Raw genomic sequence first — 19,580 nt, 5'->3', positions numbered from 1 at the left:
ATTCGACTCTACGTGTATCGAAGATCACGGTTAGTGAATAAGCGACGTGCGATGGCGGCTAATCTAACGTAGCAATTCTTCTTTTAAAATCTACTTCATTTTTGATCAAATCGTCCAGCGAGCTTCATATGTCTATTTTTTATTACTTATAATTCTTTCATTTCTTTTTTATAAATGATTAAATGTTCATTTTCAATAAGAAATAAAAAATATATATTATTCCTTTAATTATGCCTATATTAATAAACATTTATGAAGCAATAGTTAAGAAGTCATATAAATTTGTCACAAGGTGAAATTAGCATTCGAATGATCATTTTTGTTTCTTACACACGGATATACCTTAAATATTTAATATATTTTAATTCTATCGGTTAAATTTACTTTTTATCTAAATATATCGAATAACATCACTAGAAAATAATATATATTTCTTTCTGTACAATTGTTTTCTATCTAAGCAGCACTTACAACATATAACACACTTTTTGTCAAATTTCTAATGAGTTATAATAGTTAATATAAAAATACTTTATTTTCAAATTATGAAATTTTGTTCTCTTAAAATATTGCTTCGTTTAATTTAATCCTAGATAAATGAAAAATATTATCTACCATACGACAATTAAAGTTATTAGTACTACCGCTAAATATGCTGTAATATTTGCTTTTTATTATTATTATGAATTTGATAACAAATAAACACGCGAACCATCCCTCTTTATAGGTGAAGAATAAGTCACAAATGTTAAAGAATTAAATTTTAACGACATTTATGACGCAATCTCATATTTGATTTTTATTTCTCTATTCTAATATAAATCATCCAAGAACATTTCAATAATTATGCGAATATATTTAATACTGTTATGTTTCAAATTTAATCTACTTTTTATATTGCTCTTCTTTCTGATTGATCATTAAAAAGAAAAGAAAAAAATGTAAATATGAGAAATAAGATAACTTAACAAATGAAAGATTGAACGTGCCGGGAGAAAATATATCTCTTCTCAGAAATCATTTTAAGGAGATGTAGCAATGAACGGTCGTTTTTCTTTCTCTCTCTCTCTCTCTCTTTCTCTCACTCCCTCTCTCTTTCTCATGGAAGCGGCCTCGTGTCCCTGCCGCTTGTTGGCCAGGTCGGTGCCAGGGAGTCTACCGACGATAACCAGCTGCGCATCGCATCGGTAGACTGCCTGCTGCCTGCCTGCATCTCTTGGCACCCTACGACCGGTTATACTTGACCCAGCGGTTAACAGACGCTCTCGACTGCAAAGACTGGCTTGCACCGCTACCGAAATGCGCCCACGTAAATACACGAGCCGCACACTACTGAAACCTCTGCTTAATGTATTCGCGCTTACTTTTCTGTCTTTATATCCTATAATTAGTCATACTTTTTTTCCTCTTCTTTACCATAGCTACACTTATTATAGTAGTATAATATATATGTATATATATATATATATATATACTTTTTAATTTATTCATATATTTTCGTATATGAAAAACTCCACGTTTTTGTTCAAATTAATGATGATTGACTTTACCAAAATCTTTATTCTCCTTAGAAAAATGAAATACATACTTATGGAATATTTATAATTCTAATATGTCTATAGGTATACAGAAAAATCAGTATATAGTAAAAAGAAAACGTGTGACTCTCATACTTTATTTGTAATTCATTAATATTCATTGAAAATAAATGTACATAGAGTATTATATTTGTGCTTCTTCTTCTTTTTTTAAATTAATATTCTGAGCATAATCTATGCATGTAAAAAGAAGATGATTATATTCTAGCACACAAATTAACTATATTTTCTCTCTTTTTTGTCAATTTCAATGATTATTTACGAATACGCAATATATGCAAACAAATATATTATCACAAAATTCAATACATTTATAATAAAAGTTATTCCACGCTACTTAACATATTTTTCCATAAATTTACGATGAAACTCGCTTCTTAAAGAATCGTTAATAAAAACGTCATGTTTCTTTTTTGGTTCTGATCGTGCACAATTTTTAAAAACAACGTCGTCGTCCCATCTTCTTCTCACTTTCATGTCTGTTCTGCCACTTTGAGAGGAATAATTAAGTAAAGGATTTCCAGAAAGAATATTTTCCATTCTTATTCTTTCTTCTTCTTGTTTCTTTTCCATTTCCTGTATAATTAAAAAAATATATAATGTATTAAAGTAAACGGTTTATATGTGAAAACAAATGTGCGTAGGATAATGACCTTTTTAGCTTGCTCAGCTGCCCTTTCTTTCTTAATTCTTTGCAATTCAGCTACGAGAGCTGCAGTATCATCTTCTTCGCTCTCTGACTCAGATTCATCTTCGTCAAGGGGATCATCCGCATCCAAGCTAGCTGCTGGAACTTGATCCATTTTTTGTCTTTTTGCATTAGTTGGAGCAGGTTCTCTGGCAGGTTCAATCATACGTCGACTAGAATTTTTATCTTTCTCTCTATCACGTTCCTCCAATTCTTTACGAAAATCGCGATTACGGAGTTCTTCGATCGTTCCTTGTCCATGTTCTCTGTAATGTTATGTTTAAAATACGTCATCAAAAATAATATCATAAATAAGATATTAAGGTTATGTTTACAACTCAGAATGCAATCATGCACCATGCTTAAGTAGAAATATTAAAGAATATAGAGAATTAACATAATCTTCATTTATTATGTGTCTTATGTTTATTTATTTACCTGTATTTTAATTTGGTATGCGATGGCAAATCTCTGCTGCTATATTGTTTCGATATCGCACTTAAATCTTTTTCACCCCGGCCCTGACCACCTCTAGCCGGATCAAACGTTGGCCTTGCAGCTGTTGTCATCTTATATCTTTAAAATGATTTAATACACACACACGCAATATATTTTTAAAATAATCGTTTTTCAATCGAGTAGACAAAGTTGACACGAGACAAAATACCAAAGTTTACACGACATAAGCATTATTTTTCTTAACACATAGCTAGATGGCGCTATTTCGATTTCTGTTAAGATTAATATCGATATTCGATTCGATAATGATGACGCGACGGCGCCAAATATTCAAATGTTTGTCAATGATCGAGACTGTGATAACAATTAAATAATAATACAAAAAAGTATAAAATAGAATTTAATACCTTGTTCATGTTACTTTACCATACTTTTTACAAAGTATTATAATATTTACTTATTTGCTAAGGATCTTGGTAATTTGTATTTTTATTGGATCCTTTTTGTTCAATCAAAAAGACTAAAGAATTTTTAATAATAATATGAGTATTTATTTGCAATTTTTAAGCTAGCTATTTTATTACTTATTTGTGTGATACTGTATTAAATAACAGATTGATATTTCAATCGTTAGAAACGTATTTCCATGAGAATTATATCGATGTCAATACTGGACAGCATTTCAACTTTCATACAGCAAAGATGTATACATGATATGAAACATTTCGCTTTACATCAATGGTTCTATTAAAAGAAAAATTTGTACATTTGCACGTCATATCACAAGAAGAACGTCAAAAAGCTAATAATTCTTTCCCATCTTAACAATTATAAACACAAATATTCCATTGGTCGGAATTACAATATTTTTCCAGCTTATGGCAGTATTCGTCACAACGTGGTCACAACATGGTAATAATGGATACTCTCGATCAATTTTTACCTGAAAACCCTAATCTTATAATAAGAATAAGAATAAGGTTTTTTAATTATTCACTTTTATATGCACAACAAAAGGAAGAGAGGGGGAAAAGTCTCGCGCACACAGCACAATAAGATAAATTGTACAAATAGTATAATTTACTTGCTAAATACAACAAACGTGCGCTACTAGCTTGAATATTCAGACATAAAAGGAAAAATCTTAATATCAAAAAAATAATATGCAACGGCAAAAGTGTGGATATAAATCTCTCTCTCTCTCTCTCTAATGATAATATTTAGTGAAAGGCATAATACTATTGGCAGCTTTGTCAAAAATTCTAATTGATCCTGTTTCCTCTTGTTTTCCAATTAAAAACATACAAAACATGTTATAGAATACCTTTTGTTATCTTTAATCTTATCTATATTGATATAAAATAAGATATGTATATTAAATATTATTTGTAAAAAAAAAATCTATATTATATATCATTGAAATTAAAATCCAAAAACTCTTTTGTAAAATCGAATTACCTACGTATATCTCTTCCTTTGTTTAAACATTTTAACTGTATTAACACAAGTTTAAAATATAACTGTGTTCAACAATTCTTTTACAAATTTATATTCACAGTTATGTTAATTCGTAATATTAACAAAGTGTGTTAAATATCTTTAAAAATCACAGAATTTGGAGAAATTCTCCTAAAATTATAGTATATATATGTATATATATATATATTTGTTGTGACATTAAAAAGATTTCTCTTATACAATTATGTACAAAAATTTAAAAAAGAATAATTATATATAAGTATTATAACAAAAAAAAAAAAATATAATTCTATTCAAAATATATCACATAATAAACATTTAAACAACTTTTTACAGGATCAAAATAATTTGTGAAATGCGTGAACTAAGGAGATAATAGTCGTGATAAGTACATCTTGAATAAGTATATGCTACATTTTAACGAGCGAGGATATGTCTAACAAATAGAAAAATTCACTTTTATAGGCATATCTAAATTAAGAATATTTTCAATTAAGAAAAACGATTTTCTTATTGGCTTTTTATGAATGTTAGATATATCCTTTTTTGTATTATTATTATTATTATTATTATTATTATTATTGTTATTATTAATGTTATTATTATTTGTTCTTATTGATACGGACCTAAGCTTATTATATTATAAATCTCGTTTATACATTACATATGTATCCGAAATAAATTATACATGTACAAATCAAATTATATGTTCATGAAGTAGACAACATATAAATTACATAATCAATTTTTGCACAATGAATCAATAAATGTTTTGTAACATGTTTCATAATCTAGTTTGCTATCATTGCATATACATGTACGTCGTATATATATATATATATATATATATATAATATATAATATAACATTGTGTGAGAGAAATACCTTATTGTAATCTTAATAAATAAAAGCTCTAAAAGTATATTGTATTGTATATACCAATACGTATTATATATTATAATAGATGAAGTTAGATTTTACATTTGGAAAGTACATACTAACAGAAAGTAGACAGTACAAATTGATCCATTTTCTTATGCTTAAAATAATTTTACAATTGACACTTAGTTAAATCGTTATGCACAAATACTGCATCATATATTAAAAATGTGATAGTGACTGTATTGTTATGATAGTTGTTAATTGAACAATTGTATGACAATGATACATCAATAAAATAAACATTAAATTTTATGTATCTATCAATGTAAGAAATATGTTTACCGGAATCTTAAGAATATAAGTAAAGTATTTAAATGTAGCCACTTCTCTACTCTAAAACGAGCTGATATAATTTATGATAGTCAGCCTTAAATCTCGTCAGAGCAATACTACCAAGTTTACTACTGTTTCATTAGAATATTATGAACAATACTTTTGTTTCCAACATTTCTTTTTAATGTAAGAAAAGAATCTTTGCAGTATAGAAAATGGTCTCTGATTACTGATTCAAAAATGATATATATGCATACATATATACATCGAGCATAATGTGAGTATAATTGAAGCATAATTTAAGCATAATGAGCGTATTTAAGAGATTTGCTTATTATTTTACTTAATTATTTTCTATCGATACTCTAATGTGATTGCAATGAACTTCGAGAGACATGAACAACATTATCGCGTGACTTAGGCTGTGCTCGTATGACTATTAGCGCCACTAATAACACTAAATAAAGCCGCGCTGTTACGTTTAAAGCTTCCAACTTGTTCGTCCGACCATATAGGTTCACCCAATAACGATGATAAACTTTGACAAAGCTTTTGATAATTTTCGCGTAATACTTCCTGATATTCATACTGGTCGGAAGTAATTAATTTACTATTGATCTGTAAAGCTGTATAACATATTTTTACAAATTCCCTGTAAACAGAAAAATAGAGAACTGTTACATTATACATATATATATATATATATAAACATAATATGAGAAGAGATATTATAAATTATAGATAGAATAAAATTACCTAAAAACGTCTTTTAACTCTTCAACTTTATCATCAGAATATTGCAGAGAAAGTGCTGGGTCTAAAAATGCAGAAGCATATGCAAGTGGGCCAGCGTTTACTGTCACACAAATGCTTCCCTGTAAACGTAATTGAAGTTTTTTCACATCCGTTGGAGCTATTAAAGCCACATCCTCTAATTCTTGAACACGTTGTCTCATTTCATCTAAAGCTACTTCGATGGGGCTAAGTTCCATTATTCTCTTTTCAATCACTACTATACGTTTTTTTATATAAGGAAAGGAATATTGTGCTATAAATAAATAAATAAAAAGTAAGTAATAATATTTGATGATAATCTTTAAATAGAATAAAGCAATGGAAGAAATAAAAGAAATAAATCGTTAGAATTACTATACACAGAGACAAAAGTTTATAATTGTACTTGTTAAAATAGTTCTTCTCTTCCACTGATCTTCAGGGTTTGCCCTTACTCGTCCATCTTTCGTAAATGGAGTTTCAAACATGAAACAAGATATATTGTGATTTTGTTCAAATTCTGTTTGTCGAGTATCTAGTTCTATTTTTTCAAAATACGGAGTTACGTGCGTCACTTGAATATATGCTATTTTTGGATCTAATTCAGCAACATTGATGGGTACAGAGTCCATTATCATCTTGACATTTTCAAAACCAAATTTTTCCGAATATAAATGGTGAAGTCGTTCAGAGATTTCTGACAATGACGTCACTTTAGGCTCCTTATATATATATTCTTGGCCATTTTCTTCTTCGAAATATGCCTACAATAATAAACAAATAAATAATTCATCTCAATATAGAATAATAAACTGTTTGAATGAGGAATGATAAAAGATAAATTAACGATATTTACAGATCCAAAAAATGCTATCCTATAAAATCTCCCAAGAAGCCGTTTGCCGGATTTAGTAACTTCTACGATTTTATTGCAAGCTTGTGCTAAATGTGTATAACAATTTGCTAAAGCGTCATAATTTCGTTTTTCTTCATACATAGGAATTATTAAACGATACAGATGACCAAGTAATTCGAAACGTTCCGCTTTTTCTAACATTTCAGCACAAAGTTCCAATTGCTCAAGCAATAAATATTCTGTGTAGTGAATATCTTGAACGCCTGTATAAAAAGACCATTTAAAATATAATATTTACCATTCGTGTTAAGGTTACATGAAAAATATTGTTTTCCAACTATTATTCACTCCAAGCTTTAAATCGTTATTATTATTATATATGCATAAGTAAGCTAGTATAAAACTTGCTTAAAATACAATGCAATTATGATGCAAAACATACAAATCTCACCAGCATCGAGCTTAAGGCTACGCTCATCTCTAGAAATATTCACGGAAATACTGTCAAAAGCCTCTGCTCCCCATGTATGAACTTTCTTCAATTTTAAATATTCTGCCATTAATGCTGCAATATGTAACTGGCAACAAGCTGCCTAAATGAAATAATATAAGCAATCGTATAGATCTATCATATTATACATAACTACTATAACAAGTATGTAAAAAATACCTCGGAATAATTTCCATCTCTAGCATGATTTCTAGCCATAGTTTCCAACCAAGTATGCCTCAATTCTGGTGTACTGGCATAAGAATTAGCCAAACTATGTTGTAAATCAACAAGCATTTCAGGATCATTGTTATGCTCCCTCATCTGTGCTGTTGCCATTAAAACTGTTCGAATTCTTTTATTCAAATCTTTAACTTCAACTGGAAAACCAGTACCCTTCATTACTTTGTCAGAAGAAGCATAACTATTTATCAATGACAATGATTCTTGAAATCTTGAATTATTTAAACCAATCACATTTCCAAGCATTTGTGAAACTGAGATTATTACCTTGAAAAAATACATGAAAACGAAAATGTATAATAAATATTGTTAATTTAAAATATATTTTTCCAACTTAATTTCACCTGTAAATGCACTCTTGTCAATCCTTTTCTACTAGTAAATTCAAAATTACTTCTCATAAGCAAATACAGTAAAGCACACGATTCTTGTCTAATAGAACTAAGTTTACTGTTACAACATCGTAATAATTCATAGCATAATCGTCCACAAAGTACTGCATTTCCTGAAAATATGTATTAGGGTGTACATTAATTGTTTCTACTCAAAGTGTAACTTGTAACTTGATAACTATATCTATTTTATCACCTAATATATATAAGGTGATAAAAAACACTCTGTATATATATATAAATGCATACCTTGAAATAAAGCAATAGAATAATTATTTAAAAATGCTCGAAGTCCAGCAAACACGTGACGTAAAAGGGTCTCAGATTGACCAACTTGAAGAAAGGATAGATAGATGTTGAACAATTTTTGCATTATTGGATTTTCTCCGTCGTCTGCTAAAAGTGCATCCTATGAAGAGTAAATATATTATTCTTATTGATAATTAACGTAACTTTATATACGCGCTCATGCGTTCACGCACGCACACACACACACACACACACACAAAGAGAAAAAGATATATAAATATGAACGAATACATACTTTAAAATGAATACAAAAGAGACCTAAGCAGTCAAGTGCTATAAGACCAACTTCTGTAGCCATATTTGCCTCGAGTAAAGCTTGATACATTTTACCACTGTCATTTTCAATAAGATTCTCTCTAGTAACAGTATTATGTGGTTGCAGTGTACCAGTAGTTGGACTTTCAGTAGTAAAATCTGGTGGTGCCATTCTAGCTGGTAATGTCATTGCTTTTACTGTACGAGGTTTTCCAGAATTATTTATTATATTAGCAGCTATTTGCCTTTTACCAACATATTTGAAATGGTGAAGACTTATTCTAGAGAAAAATTTAATCAAATAATTTCTTATCTTGTAAAAAAGGACAAAATTATTATTAATTAAGATGACTTACTCGATGACAGTAAAAAAACTCAATATCTCTGAATCGCTGCATTGTTGCCACCATGCAATAACCTGATGATCGCCTAAATATTTGATCACGAATAGAAAACAAAGTAATATATCCTTAACTTCAGAAGATTGCAATTTATCGCATCTAGGTGAAGACTGAGTAACGCTTAAAGAACGAGAATGTCTTTTTTATCACTTGTACCATTTTCCACAGATTCACGAATAATTGCTGTTTCTTGAGATATATTTGACTGTGAAGCACCTGACATCGTTGATGTATCTGATTCTATACTAGTGCAAGAATAGCCATTCATCAAACTTTGTCCAGCGATAGCAGCAAAATATGTAGAATCTCTTAAATGTATAGATGCTCTGATGGGAGATTGCGTATCCAAATTTAACGTAAGTCTATAAATAATTAATTATGTAATCAAATCATCGTCATCGTAGTCGTCGTCGTCGTCGTCGTCGTCGTCGTCGTCGTTGTCATCATCATAATCATAATCGTCATCATTATCAAAAACAACAATTACAATAATAACTATAATTATAACAACAACAACAACAAAAACAACAACGACAACAAAATTAATATAGTAGCAATAATAATAATAATAATAAATATAATTGCAATGAAATAATTCTTCTGATCACACCTGTGAATAGATTTGGGAGTGCCTGATGTTATAGTACTATTAGCGATATCTTTAGTTGCCAAAAAGGAACTGCTAGTTGATATTCGATTTATATCACTGTGTTTATTTTCTATTTTAGAACTGTCATGTACAGATTGTAAACGCACCAAATTTTCCAATACTATCTCTAACCATGGTATATAAATGGATGCTATCCTACTCAGTTGTCCCTACCATTTAAAAATATGCACATTTAATGATTAATAAAAATATGTGAAATGAAAAAGAATGATGCAAATGTATTAATGAGAAACCTTATTTTGGTATCTATCATCCAGTTCGTGCTTAGCCAAGAGATCTCTCAAAGTAGTTATGGCTACTTTTCGAATTTGCATGATTTCGTTAAGAGATATTTTGACTTCTTGGAGTAACAAGCCAACCAAAAAATGATGCTTACAAAAATCTTCTGATAGACAGTATTCATTCATCAAATCTGTAAAAAATACAAATAATTAGAATAAAATTCCTCTAATATCCTGAAAATATAATTTCTGAATATCCATGTCATGCATTTTTAACAAAGAATAGTTTATGATACACAAGACCGACCTATTATGCATAATGTAATAATTAATAAAAATATTTATTAAGAAAGGCTTTGTAATAAATATTTCAATCTACTTATTATAATGGTGATGAACAAGAGAAAAATTATATACTACTCCCACTTACTATGGCTACAATAAAAAACCACAATAAAAATGGGAGTACATGAATATTATCTTAACATACCATTACATTCTGGCTCTTTCTCAGTATTTTCTAAGCAGGGAATAAAGTCATTATTTTTCCAAATTTGCTAATATTGATAAAATTCTAGCTAAACGTAACTTCTTACCTCTAGGTGAAATGCGAGACTGCATCATTGGCAAATTAAAAGATATATAATGTTCGTGAGAACATATTATTTGAAGAAATGTAAATTTAAAATCATGTAGAGCACGCGGATCACCAGGTGAGAATTTATCCACGTACGAGTTGATCAAACGGAAAACGAAGCCACGATCCATGAATGTGAGGCAATGCTATAACAAAAATGTAACATTATCAATTGACATTATGCGTTTTTCTAATATATATATTTCAAATTTCTGGTTAAAAACATTTAAAATACCTTCAACAATTGAGCAAGACTTTTATTTAATTCATGAGTTTCAACTGGCATTTCTTTATACTTATTTATTATGTATGGCATGATTACATCCAATAGATGCTTAACGCGTTCATGATACTCCTTGGGAAATCTTTCATTTCTATGCATCTGAAATAACGTTTACGCATTATTATCGATTTTCTTAATAATTTATACAGTACACATGCTTACTATCAAAAGGCGTATCAAATAATGAACTTACTTTTATCCTACCAGTAGTAAGTAGATATTGTGCCATACTTTTAATCATTATTTCAAAGAAAAAATAAGAATGCCGCATGAATTTGTTAATTACCAAAAAATCCGTATTGTTTGGTTGTAATAATATTGGCAGGTATTTTCCTAATTGTTCATGTACAGTCATATTACAGGCCGTTTGTGATGGCGATAGAAAGACAAACTATAAAAAGTATTATGGTGAAATGGTATTATTAGTAATGTATATATATGGGATTAAGATTAATAGGAAAATATAAAAATACCTTGATGTAAGCCTGAAGTATTTCTTTTCGGCCAGCTTCGTGTATCATATTTATAATATGTATCAATACTCTAACGATATATAATCCTACTTCTTCACCGATATTGTACGTTAATAAGGTGAATAATTGATTTAATATAGTAGGAAGAAAAGTAATAGCTGTGACCAACTGTATCGCATGAGCTGCTTTCAATATTTTACATGTTTCCGAATCTGAAGGCGTTACAGATGGCCTCGTATCCAGAATTCGCTCGGCATGAGCAAAAAGATTATATAAATGAGAATCCCGAGTAAATACGGTCGATATTAATTGAAAAGCTACTGTAAATATTGGTCTTTGAGAATCAATCCATGTAATATCTGGTCCAGCATTCTACAAAAAAAAAAGTAAAAAATCAATATTTATTTAAGCACGCTAAAGATTTGTGATATTTATATGTTAATATAAAAAGATAAATCAGCAAGTAATAATATAAATGTATAATTATATTTAATGCACAATTTGTTTCGTGCAACTTGAAATGCAAGGATTAAATGATATTGATACATCATTATTAATATGATCAAATTCATATAATCTTCATATCCGGATACTCTTTTTGAAAATATTAACTCACTTATCAGGTGACTGATTATAATGATGAAATATTCAAAACGCTTAATGCCCATGCATATATTGAAGAAAATCTCTGTTTACTTCGCAATCACCGCTAAGAACAATATAAAACTTTCTTCCACAAACCATAATCATCCATTGTTAAAGGTAATGAAATTTCATCTACTCTGTGATTTCTCTATTGAATCTAATCCTCCACGTATGTAAGATAATTATGATAAAAGAAATTACAAATGAAAGCTACATCTTGAAACATAACAAGTATTAGAAGGTAAATTAATAAATAATATGATCTTACTCTTACCCCTTTCCCTAAACCAAGGGGCTGAATGGAGAGGTATCCTTGTGGTAAATGTGTTGCAACAGGTAAAACCTGTACATTTACATCCATGTTTACGTTGAGTCTGTAAGTATATAAATTATGTAGATTTTAGAATTGGATGTTTATTATGTTGAATTAGGTAATTGATAACATGTTTAGATTTATAATTGTACGCTCTCTCACCTTCCTTTATATAACAATGGAGCCCAAGCATAACCAACGCAATTTTCAACTCCATTTTCCTTTTTCTTATTCATATCACAGCTTATATGATAAAATGAAAAAAGTAAATGATGTTTCGATTGAAGTTTAGTCGGTAACCTTATCTTAATTTCTTCGTACCAAGATGGGATAGCATTATGATGTAAAACTGCGCAAGATGCTCGTAAACACAATAGTGGTGTACCTGGGCGACCATAAATACACTACCGAAAAATTAAATGAAAATGAAATACACGTAAACAAGCGAATAAGTGTATAAGCACATAAGTAAATATTATAAATCAATAAATAACAATAATTAAAGTAATAAGCTTGTAATTTATATACTCTTAAAGGTTCCACATTTTCTCCATCATCGTCTCGTAACTCAACGATACATGCAATGTTCCTAGCTCTTGTAAATATCTTCTGAGTATCAAAAGATAAAGTTTGTGGATAAACATAAAGATGATTGACATATGTAGTATAAGGGTGAACATCCTTTTCAGATGTACTTTCGAATTCTGCAATTTCAAGAGTTGGATCATTTACAGGTGGTATGGGAAAATGTTTCAGAGGAGTCAAAGATGTTGACAATGTATCTGAAAATATATAAACGTTCAACTTATACACGCATTTGTATACATATATATATATATATATATATATATAAATAAGAAATATATGTAATTTCTTAATTACATACTTTCTGGTATCTCAATAATAGATTCAATTTTAATTTTCAACCATCCAGGTATAACAGTTAATTTACTAAGTTTTTCAGGTCTGTAAATGAAAGAAATTAAAATTAATATGAGTGGATGCGAGTACGAATCGATGCATACGAAATTGATACATACTTTCTATACTCTGAAAGGAGTTTTAATAGTTCTTCATCTCGGATTTTATTTCCTTCCTGCCTATATATTGCTGGAAAGTCTGGAGAAGTATCTAACTCGTTGCTATATAGCCTAAATAAAGGTCTAGCAGCCCATGCAAACGGCATTCTGTAATTTCCTAATCTAAAAAAAGAAATATTGAATAAATTTATTAGAACATATTTTCAAGTAATAAGACAAAAAAGAACAAAAAAGTTTTCTACCTTTGGCAACACGCTCTAACTTGTTTGTGTACTTTTAAACCTAATCTTGGATCTTTAGTTGCTCTTACATATGGTTCAGAAGTTTGGCATATGTTTCCTTGTAATATCTTATCTATTCTTACCACAAGGAATATGTCAGGATGAGGATTGCTAACATGAAATATAGCCTACACGAAGATAAATGTGTGCATAAACATATAGTAGAAAAATGTCAACACAGGCTGAGAAAGAAATAATTTAATAATAACTTAATAATTACCTGTTTAGGATGTTTTATCCAATCTAATGGCACAATTCTCAATTCTTCAGGTAAAATTATATTTTCACTAGATTCTGTCATAATGCTAGTAGGACTTAATTCCTTGATCATGCCTTGCATAATTTCATGATTAACGTCGAAATAAAAATTTTCGGAGAGTTTTCTACCGTGTTTTGCATCAAAGAGACATAATGTTGTTTGATACGGTTCCACTTGACAAAGAGTTTCTTTTTCATCAATTGGAGCTTGTAATCTAAACTTAAGACTTTCACATTTAATAAAAATTCTATGTCCAAATTGTTCTTTATATGGATCGATATTATGTTCGGTAGAATTTCCTGTAGACGATTTTACACGCGGCATATGAGAATATAGGTTAAACAAAGGTTTTCTATTTTCTCGTCTAGCTAATGCTATACTGGTATCAGTTTCTCTGGAATACTTAATTAATTGTGGATTCATACTCTGTTCCAAACCTTTCAACGTTCCATATACCTATATTCGTAATATTTCAAATTGGTAAAATCTCATTCTCGCCTGATATACGTATAGAGTAATATATATATTATATATTACCTGCATTGGCTGAGGAGAAGGAGGAGGAGTGTTACACGTTCTTTCTAAGGACGCAGCACGTTTCTCCTCTTGTTGCTTGTAATGTTGTAATACAGAATTTAACTTTGATAGCCAATCTTGCATGTCCGTTTCATTATCGGCTGCTAATGTATAAGATTTGTGAGTTCCTGTCATTTTTAACTCAAAACAGTACCTTCCACGTTTAGGATTTCTAACAACTTCTGTACAAAAGTCCATTACTATTGCCAATTTAGCTTCACCTTTCTTCTCATCTTTGAAAAATTCTAAAATATATGTGCCATCGACTTCTTGTCTTAAATGGCAAAAACGTCTTTTAAATGATTTCGAACCGATATGAGCAAACATTCGATCAGAACTTCCAGTTTCAGGTCCTTTCATTAAATATCCTTCTTTTGTAATACCATTATTTTTCACTAAATCCTAAATAAAGTTTTGTAAAATACAAAGAGAAAATATGAACTGTGTTGAGAAATATAATAATTACCTCATCAACTTGATCCACTTCAGTATCAATTTCGTATACTTCATCCTTGAGATCGTCTGCTTTTGTTATCCTACAAAATATGAGCAATTATATAAGGAGGTATCTTTATAATATTTCATTTATCCTAATGTTATATCGATTGAAAACATACTTTGGTAAATCGAGATAACTTCCATTGTATGCAGAGTATTTATAGTGTACCAAATTCCAATTAGAGGTATAACTTTTTAAACATTCTTTCGTCAAAAGACTTTCACCTTCTTCGTCATTCTCTGAAATATATTGTCCTGTTGGCACAATAGTGCGATAACGCCTTGGTAAGACGACTTGCTACATTCAAACAAATAATAAAATCAAATGAATATTTATGTGTATAAAAAATGTTTCATACGAGTCAATTAATATGATGAATATGTATAGTCAAAGTTAAGGTTATTATGTTATCGCTTATTTATCACTTTACATATAGGATGTAGGACCCCGACAAGGATAAAGATAAGAAGTAAGAGAACTCAACTCACAGAAACATCGTCCGATGGATAAAGCAATAATTCTCTTTGTGGATCATTCTGCAATAATGTTTTATTTTTGAGAACAAAGCTCTCAAAATCAATGGGTTCGACTAAATGTGGTTTACTCTGAAATAAAAATGACATGCATTTAATTAATATTATTAAAACAACATGAAAAATAATATATTACATTATATATATATATATAAATGATATATAATTTGATTGATTGTTTTGATAGTCTCGTTAGAATGAACGATTAAAAATAAATAAATTATACATGTGGTAATGTTTATCGTTATACTTGAAGATTAGAAAATATTTCTTTTATTTTTTAGATAGAAACAGTTAATCGATTCATTTTATATGTTAATAAGTGTAACCAAGATGAAATAAATAGTTGTTGAGGCGCTTAGTAAATGATATATATCGAGATAATTGTATATCGAGTTAAATGCATGAATAATTGTATAATTGTCAAATATACATAGTAAAAAATGTGAAAATAGATGATCGGGCGTGATCGGGCTTGCAAGTATCGGTTGAAGTAAATAGCCCTTACCTGTACGGTACTTTCGCGTACAACCTGAGAAACAGTTTCTCGTAATTGTGCAGCCATACCCGGCTTTCCCAAGCCGCGAGTAAATTTCCTTTCGCTCATCTTCTTCGATGACACATCGCTCCCATCATCTCTTTTTATGAAAAACTCTTCAAATCATCGGCGAGCTTCGAAAGCTCCTATATGTACTCTTATGTATATACATTCAACTGATACATAGTAATTTATCATGGCAGTGTACATGGTAACTAGATTTGGGGATAATATTTTTACAATATGGAGGATAGAACGTGTGTCAATTCAACCAAGAAAATTCAACCAACATCTTTTCCGATACATTTTCCGATTAATAAGCATCAGACAATATATAATATGTAATACGTATGAATATATACATATACGTACTAGTTCAAAGTTAATTATTAGCGCGTAGTAATATAATCTTATAACTAGTTATGGAGGGTAGAGGTAAAGAGTATCATTTGTGTATATGAAAAGTTTCCGTCGAAATGCGTTCAATTAGGGTGGCGCCACAGTAGCTTCAGGGTAAATTTTAAAGGAAGCGCCAAATATTATTAGAATAGGATTGAGAAATAAACAAGAAACACAAATTTCACAACATAAATTTTACCCATAACTGTTTTGTTATTCACTGACTTTTTCATAAAATTAAATGATAAAAAATCAATAAACGTACTATTCACAGTTCACAAAATAAAATCATTCTAGCTACACGTTTTCTCATAATAATTCTTTAAGGTTATATTTACACTACATTATTTTGTACTACACAAGTAGTTGAAATTTTCAATAATTAACTACTTTAGTCGTCAATAATATTAAATTTTTCAACTCGGCACAGTTCAATTCGTTTACAATTCATACCATACCTTTTGTCTACACCAGCGCCATTCTGGAAAGTTTTTGAACTGTTATTTATAGCATACGCTGGACACTTTTTCAAATTTTCTCCCATATGAGATGATACTCCTTACCTCTACACTCCATAGTTATCTTTCGCTCATAGAATTGACGGACAGTCTTAAAAACAATATTAAACTTGTATGATTCTACGATGTGAAAAGAAATTAGTTTAAGAAAAATTATATATATATAATGTTCTATTATTATCAGAAAAATTAGGTACAAAAGTGTTCGTATTTTCAGGTAGATTGTACGTATTAGGAATTATTTTATAAATAAAAAATGTTATATAAATAGATTTCATATATATGTATCTCGATTCTATTTATAGAAAAATATAATTTGAAGTAACAGTTTGTTCATCATATAAGTCATTAAGATAGAGAGAGAAAGAGAGAGAGCAGGCTTTGCACTTGTGCAATTAAATTTGTAAAGATATCCATCGTTGCTATGATAAATAAGGTAAAACTCATTATCTTGATTCTGGCTTTGAAAATGGTTGAAGAGAACCAGGTTGAACCCAAGAAAGTCCCAATGCTCGATTTCCTTCTACTTCCTGAACCAATGAACAAAATAATTATTAATGATAATGCATGCTTTTAAATGTATCTATATTCTAATATTGTAGAATTACCTTTAATTCATATATTTGTTGTTTTACAGGATCATGCAATTCTGGTATGTACGGACTGAATGTAATATAATGTGGATCTTCGAATGCTGGCGGATTATAAACTTCATTTAAACTTTCTCTCACACATTCTTTGGCTCGTTCCCCAAATTGATCAAAATTGTTTTGCAATCTGGAATATAGAAAAAGTAACCTTTCTTTTACATTATCTATTAATTTAAATCATATTGTGTCAAATTTATAATCATTAATCTAAGGAGATTAATAATGAATAAGAACTCATATCGAAGGTGACAAAAATATTTACTCACAAAATGGATGCTTCTTGATTTAGAGGCGTCATTCTTGTATCTATTTTAGTAAGTATTTTTGTTACATACTGTAGCAATTGCCATACCCTATTATTTCTTTTCCATTCAATAAATCCCCAAGTTGTGCATAATTCTCCTGTTTCTGGATTTATAAGCGGATGGAAGACATGGGTTTGAAAGACAACTTTCTAAAATACAAATGCTACCATGAAATCTACCAAGATTAGAAAATAAACGTTTGAAACGATATAACTCTTACAGGACATCCACCGTCCGGAAAATTTTCAGGCAACGTGAGTGTAAATCTAAAAACTCCACCTTGATAAATCCCTTGTCGAATAAATTGAACTCCAAACCACACTAATATCAAAAATGTTACTACGTTAAATATATTACTACATTTAGTAACGATAAATCATAAAAAAAAGCTTAGAAAAGAGTTTAATAAAGAAACATATTGTTTAAAAATAGAGTTACATTGAGTTTATACAAATGTTTATCAGAACAAGCCAAAACTTATGAAATATATTTCAGCTATTAAAACTAAAAATTCCAATGAATACTCTAAACTCACTATACGAAATATACTTTATTTTTGCTATAATATACAACGGATATACTGCATACAAAAATGCTATAAAAATAGTAACGTTACCGTTTGAAATTATATAAAGAATAATATTACATACCAAGAGAATTCTGTGCTGATGGTATAACATAAACTCCTTTCAAATCTTGAGTACGCAATATGTTACTATAATTAAATAAATAAATACATTTATGATGTATAGACAGTTTATCCAATCGTTAGATAACTGATCTAATTTTAATTTAATAATAGTCACACTTACTATTCGGAAAGAATGTTATACTCCTGTAAAAAAACTGCATAATTTTTATTGGTTAGAGTGATATTTGGCCTATCAATCATTTTAACTGACATGTTTAATTGAGAGTCCCCATTGACATTCGTTGGTAAAAGTTTTCTAAATGAACCTTGTCTCTTGAAATTGTCATCTTTGTCGTTATCTCCCTAAAATATTCATAATAATATGACAATTTTATGTATTCATCAAGTTGGTTAATGTATGCTCTCTTTGCCTGCTTTTCTTTATCAATTGCATCTTAAACACTACATTTAAAACGTACTTTAGTCGTTGACATGATAAATGGATTGTGAGTAGGTTTACAATATTATTCTTTAATAGCATATATCATTTTAATAAACGTTAAATGCGAATGTCAAAATATTAATTTTTTTTAATTTCATTCAACAGCTTCCATATTCATATAGGCAACTAATATTAAAATACAAGATTGTCGATCTATGGGGGGTAGAGGTAAGGAGTATCATCTGTGTATATGAAAAGTGTTCGTCGCGAAATGCATTCAATTAGGGTGGCGCCACAGTAGCTTCATGGTAAATTTTAAAGGAAGCGCCAAATATTATTAGAATAGGATTGAGAAATAAACAAGAAACACAAATGTCACAACATAAATTTTACCCATAACTGTTTTGTTATTCACTGACTTTTTCATAAAATTAAATGGTAAAAAAATCAATAAACGTACTATTCACAGTTCACGAAATAAAATCATTCTAGCTACACGTTTTCTCAT

At 29.4% G+C, this 19,580-nt stretch overlaps 3 protein-coding genes and 1 long non-coding RNA gene across 10 annotated transcripts; 1 reads left to right on the top strand and 3 right to left on the bottom strand.

Annotated features, from left to right (window-relative positions):
* Positions 1–1,540: 1,540 nt before the first annotated feature.
* Positions 1,541–3,119, bottom strand: c12.1 (spliceosome-associated protein CWC15). Its single transcript, XM_015317522.2, has 3 exons — positions 2,725–3,119; positions 2,252–2,552; positions 1,541–2,174 (listed from the first exon to the last, which is right to left on the bottom strand). Exons 1-3 carry the CDS (start codon positions 2,853–2,855, stop codon positions 1,932–1,934), a joined length of 675 nt encoding a protein of 224 aa, XP_015173008.1. The 5' UTR covers positions 2,856–3,119; the 3' UTR covers positions 1,541–1,931.
* A 2,586-nt stretch (positions 3,120–5,705) lies between these two features.
* On the bottom strand, positions 5,706–16,233 carry Ziz (dedicator of cytokinesis protein Ziz). The gene is given in 30 exon segments (XM_089173617.1): positions 5,706–6,091; positions 6,196–6,487; positions 6,620–6,977; positions 7,070–7,332; positions 7,521–7,662; positions 7,740–8,069; positions 8,147–8,307; positions 8,444–8,603; positions 8,739–9,039; positions 9,115–9,304; positions 9,307–9,521; positions 9,770–9,978; positions 10,063–10,241; positions 10,541–10,570; positions 10,647–10,833; positions 10,923–11,069; positions 11,164–11,361; positions 11,444–11,815; positions 12,363–12,462; positions 12,564–12,805; positions 12,930–13,183; positions 13,288–13,367; positions 13,442–13,603; positions 13,684–13,850; positions 13,943–14,437; positions 14,519–14,959; positions 15,024–15,093; positions 15,175–15,353; positions 15,545–15,661; positions 16,098–16,233. Coding segments are annotated over 30 exon segments (6,375 nt in total). The 5' UTR covers positions 16,197–16,233; the 3' UTR covers positions 5,706–5,856.
* Positions 16,234–16,342: 109 nt separating this feature from the next.
* Positions 16,343–18,255, top strand: LOC107064496 (uncharacterized). Of its 7 annotated transcripts, none has more exons than XR_016176946.1 (5): positions 16,343–16,562; positions 17,105–17,480; positions 17,682–17,837; positions 17,940–18,008; positions 18,116–18,255. It is a non-coding gene; the product is annotated as an uncharacterized LOC107064496 (long non-coding RNA). The 7 variants fall into 7 exon arrangements; XR_016176945.1 differs by having other exon boundaries at positions 16,344–16,640; positions 17,122–17,480; XR_016176947.1 differs by having other exon boundaries at positions 16,345–16,562; positions 17,122–17,480.
* On the bottom strand, positions 17,313–19,533 carry LOC107064495 (AKT-interacting protein). The gene is made up of 7 exons (XM_015317214.2): positions 19,110–19,533; positions 18,812–18,993; positions 18,650–18,714; positions 18,220–18,320; positions 17,961–18,148; positions 17,653–17,821; positions 17,313–17,574 (listed from the first exon to the last, which is right to left on the bottom strand). Exons 1-7 carry the CDS (start codon positions 19,122–19,124, stop codon positions 17,491–17,493), a joined length of 804 nt encoding a protein of 267 aa, XP_015172700.1. The 5' UTR covers positions 19,125–19,533; the 3' UTR covers positions 17,313–17,490.
* Between the last annotated feature and the right edge of the window lie 47 nt (positions 19,534–19,580).

Source organism: Polistes dominula, unplaced genomic scaffold, assembly GCF_049000335.1.
Source record: "Polistes dominula isolate Pdom_NZ unplaced genomic scaffold, Pdom_raw_medaka contig_33, whole genome shotgun sequence".
Taxonomy (NCBI): domain Eukaryota; kingdom Metazoa; phylum Arthropoda; class Insecta; order Hymenoptera; family Vespidae; genus Polistes; species Polistes dominula.
Note: the sequence above shows the minus strand (reverse complement) of the source record. Positions and strands in the feature narration are given on the sequence as shown.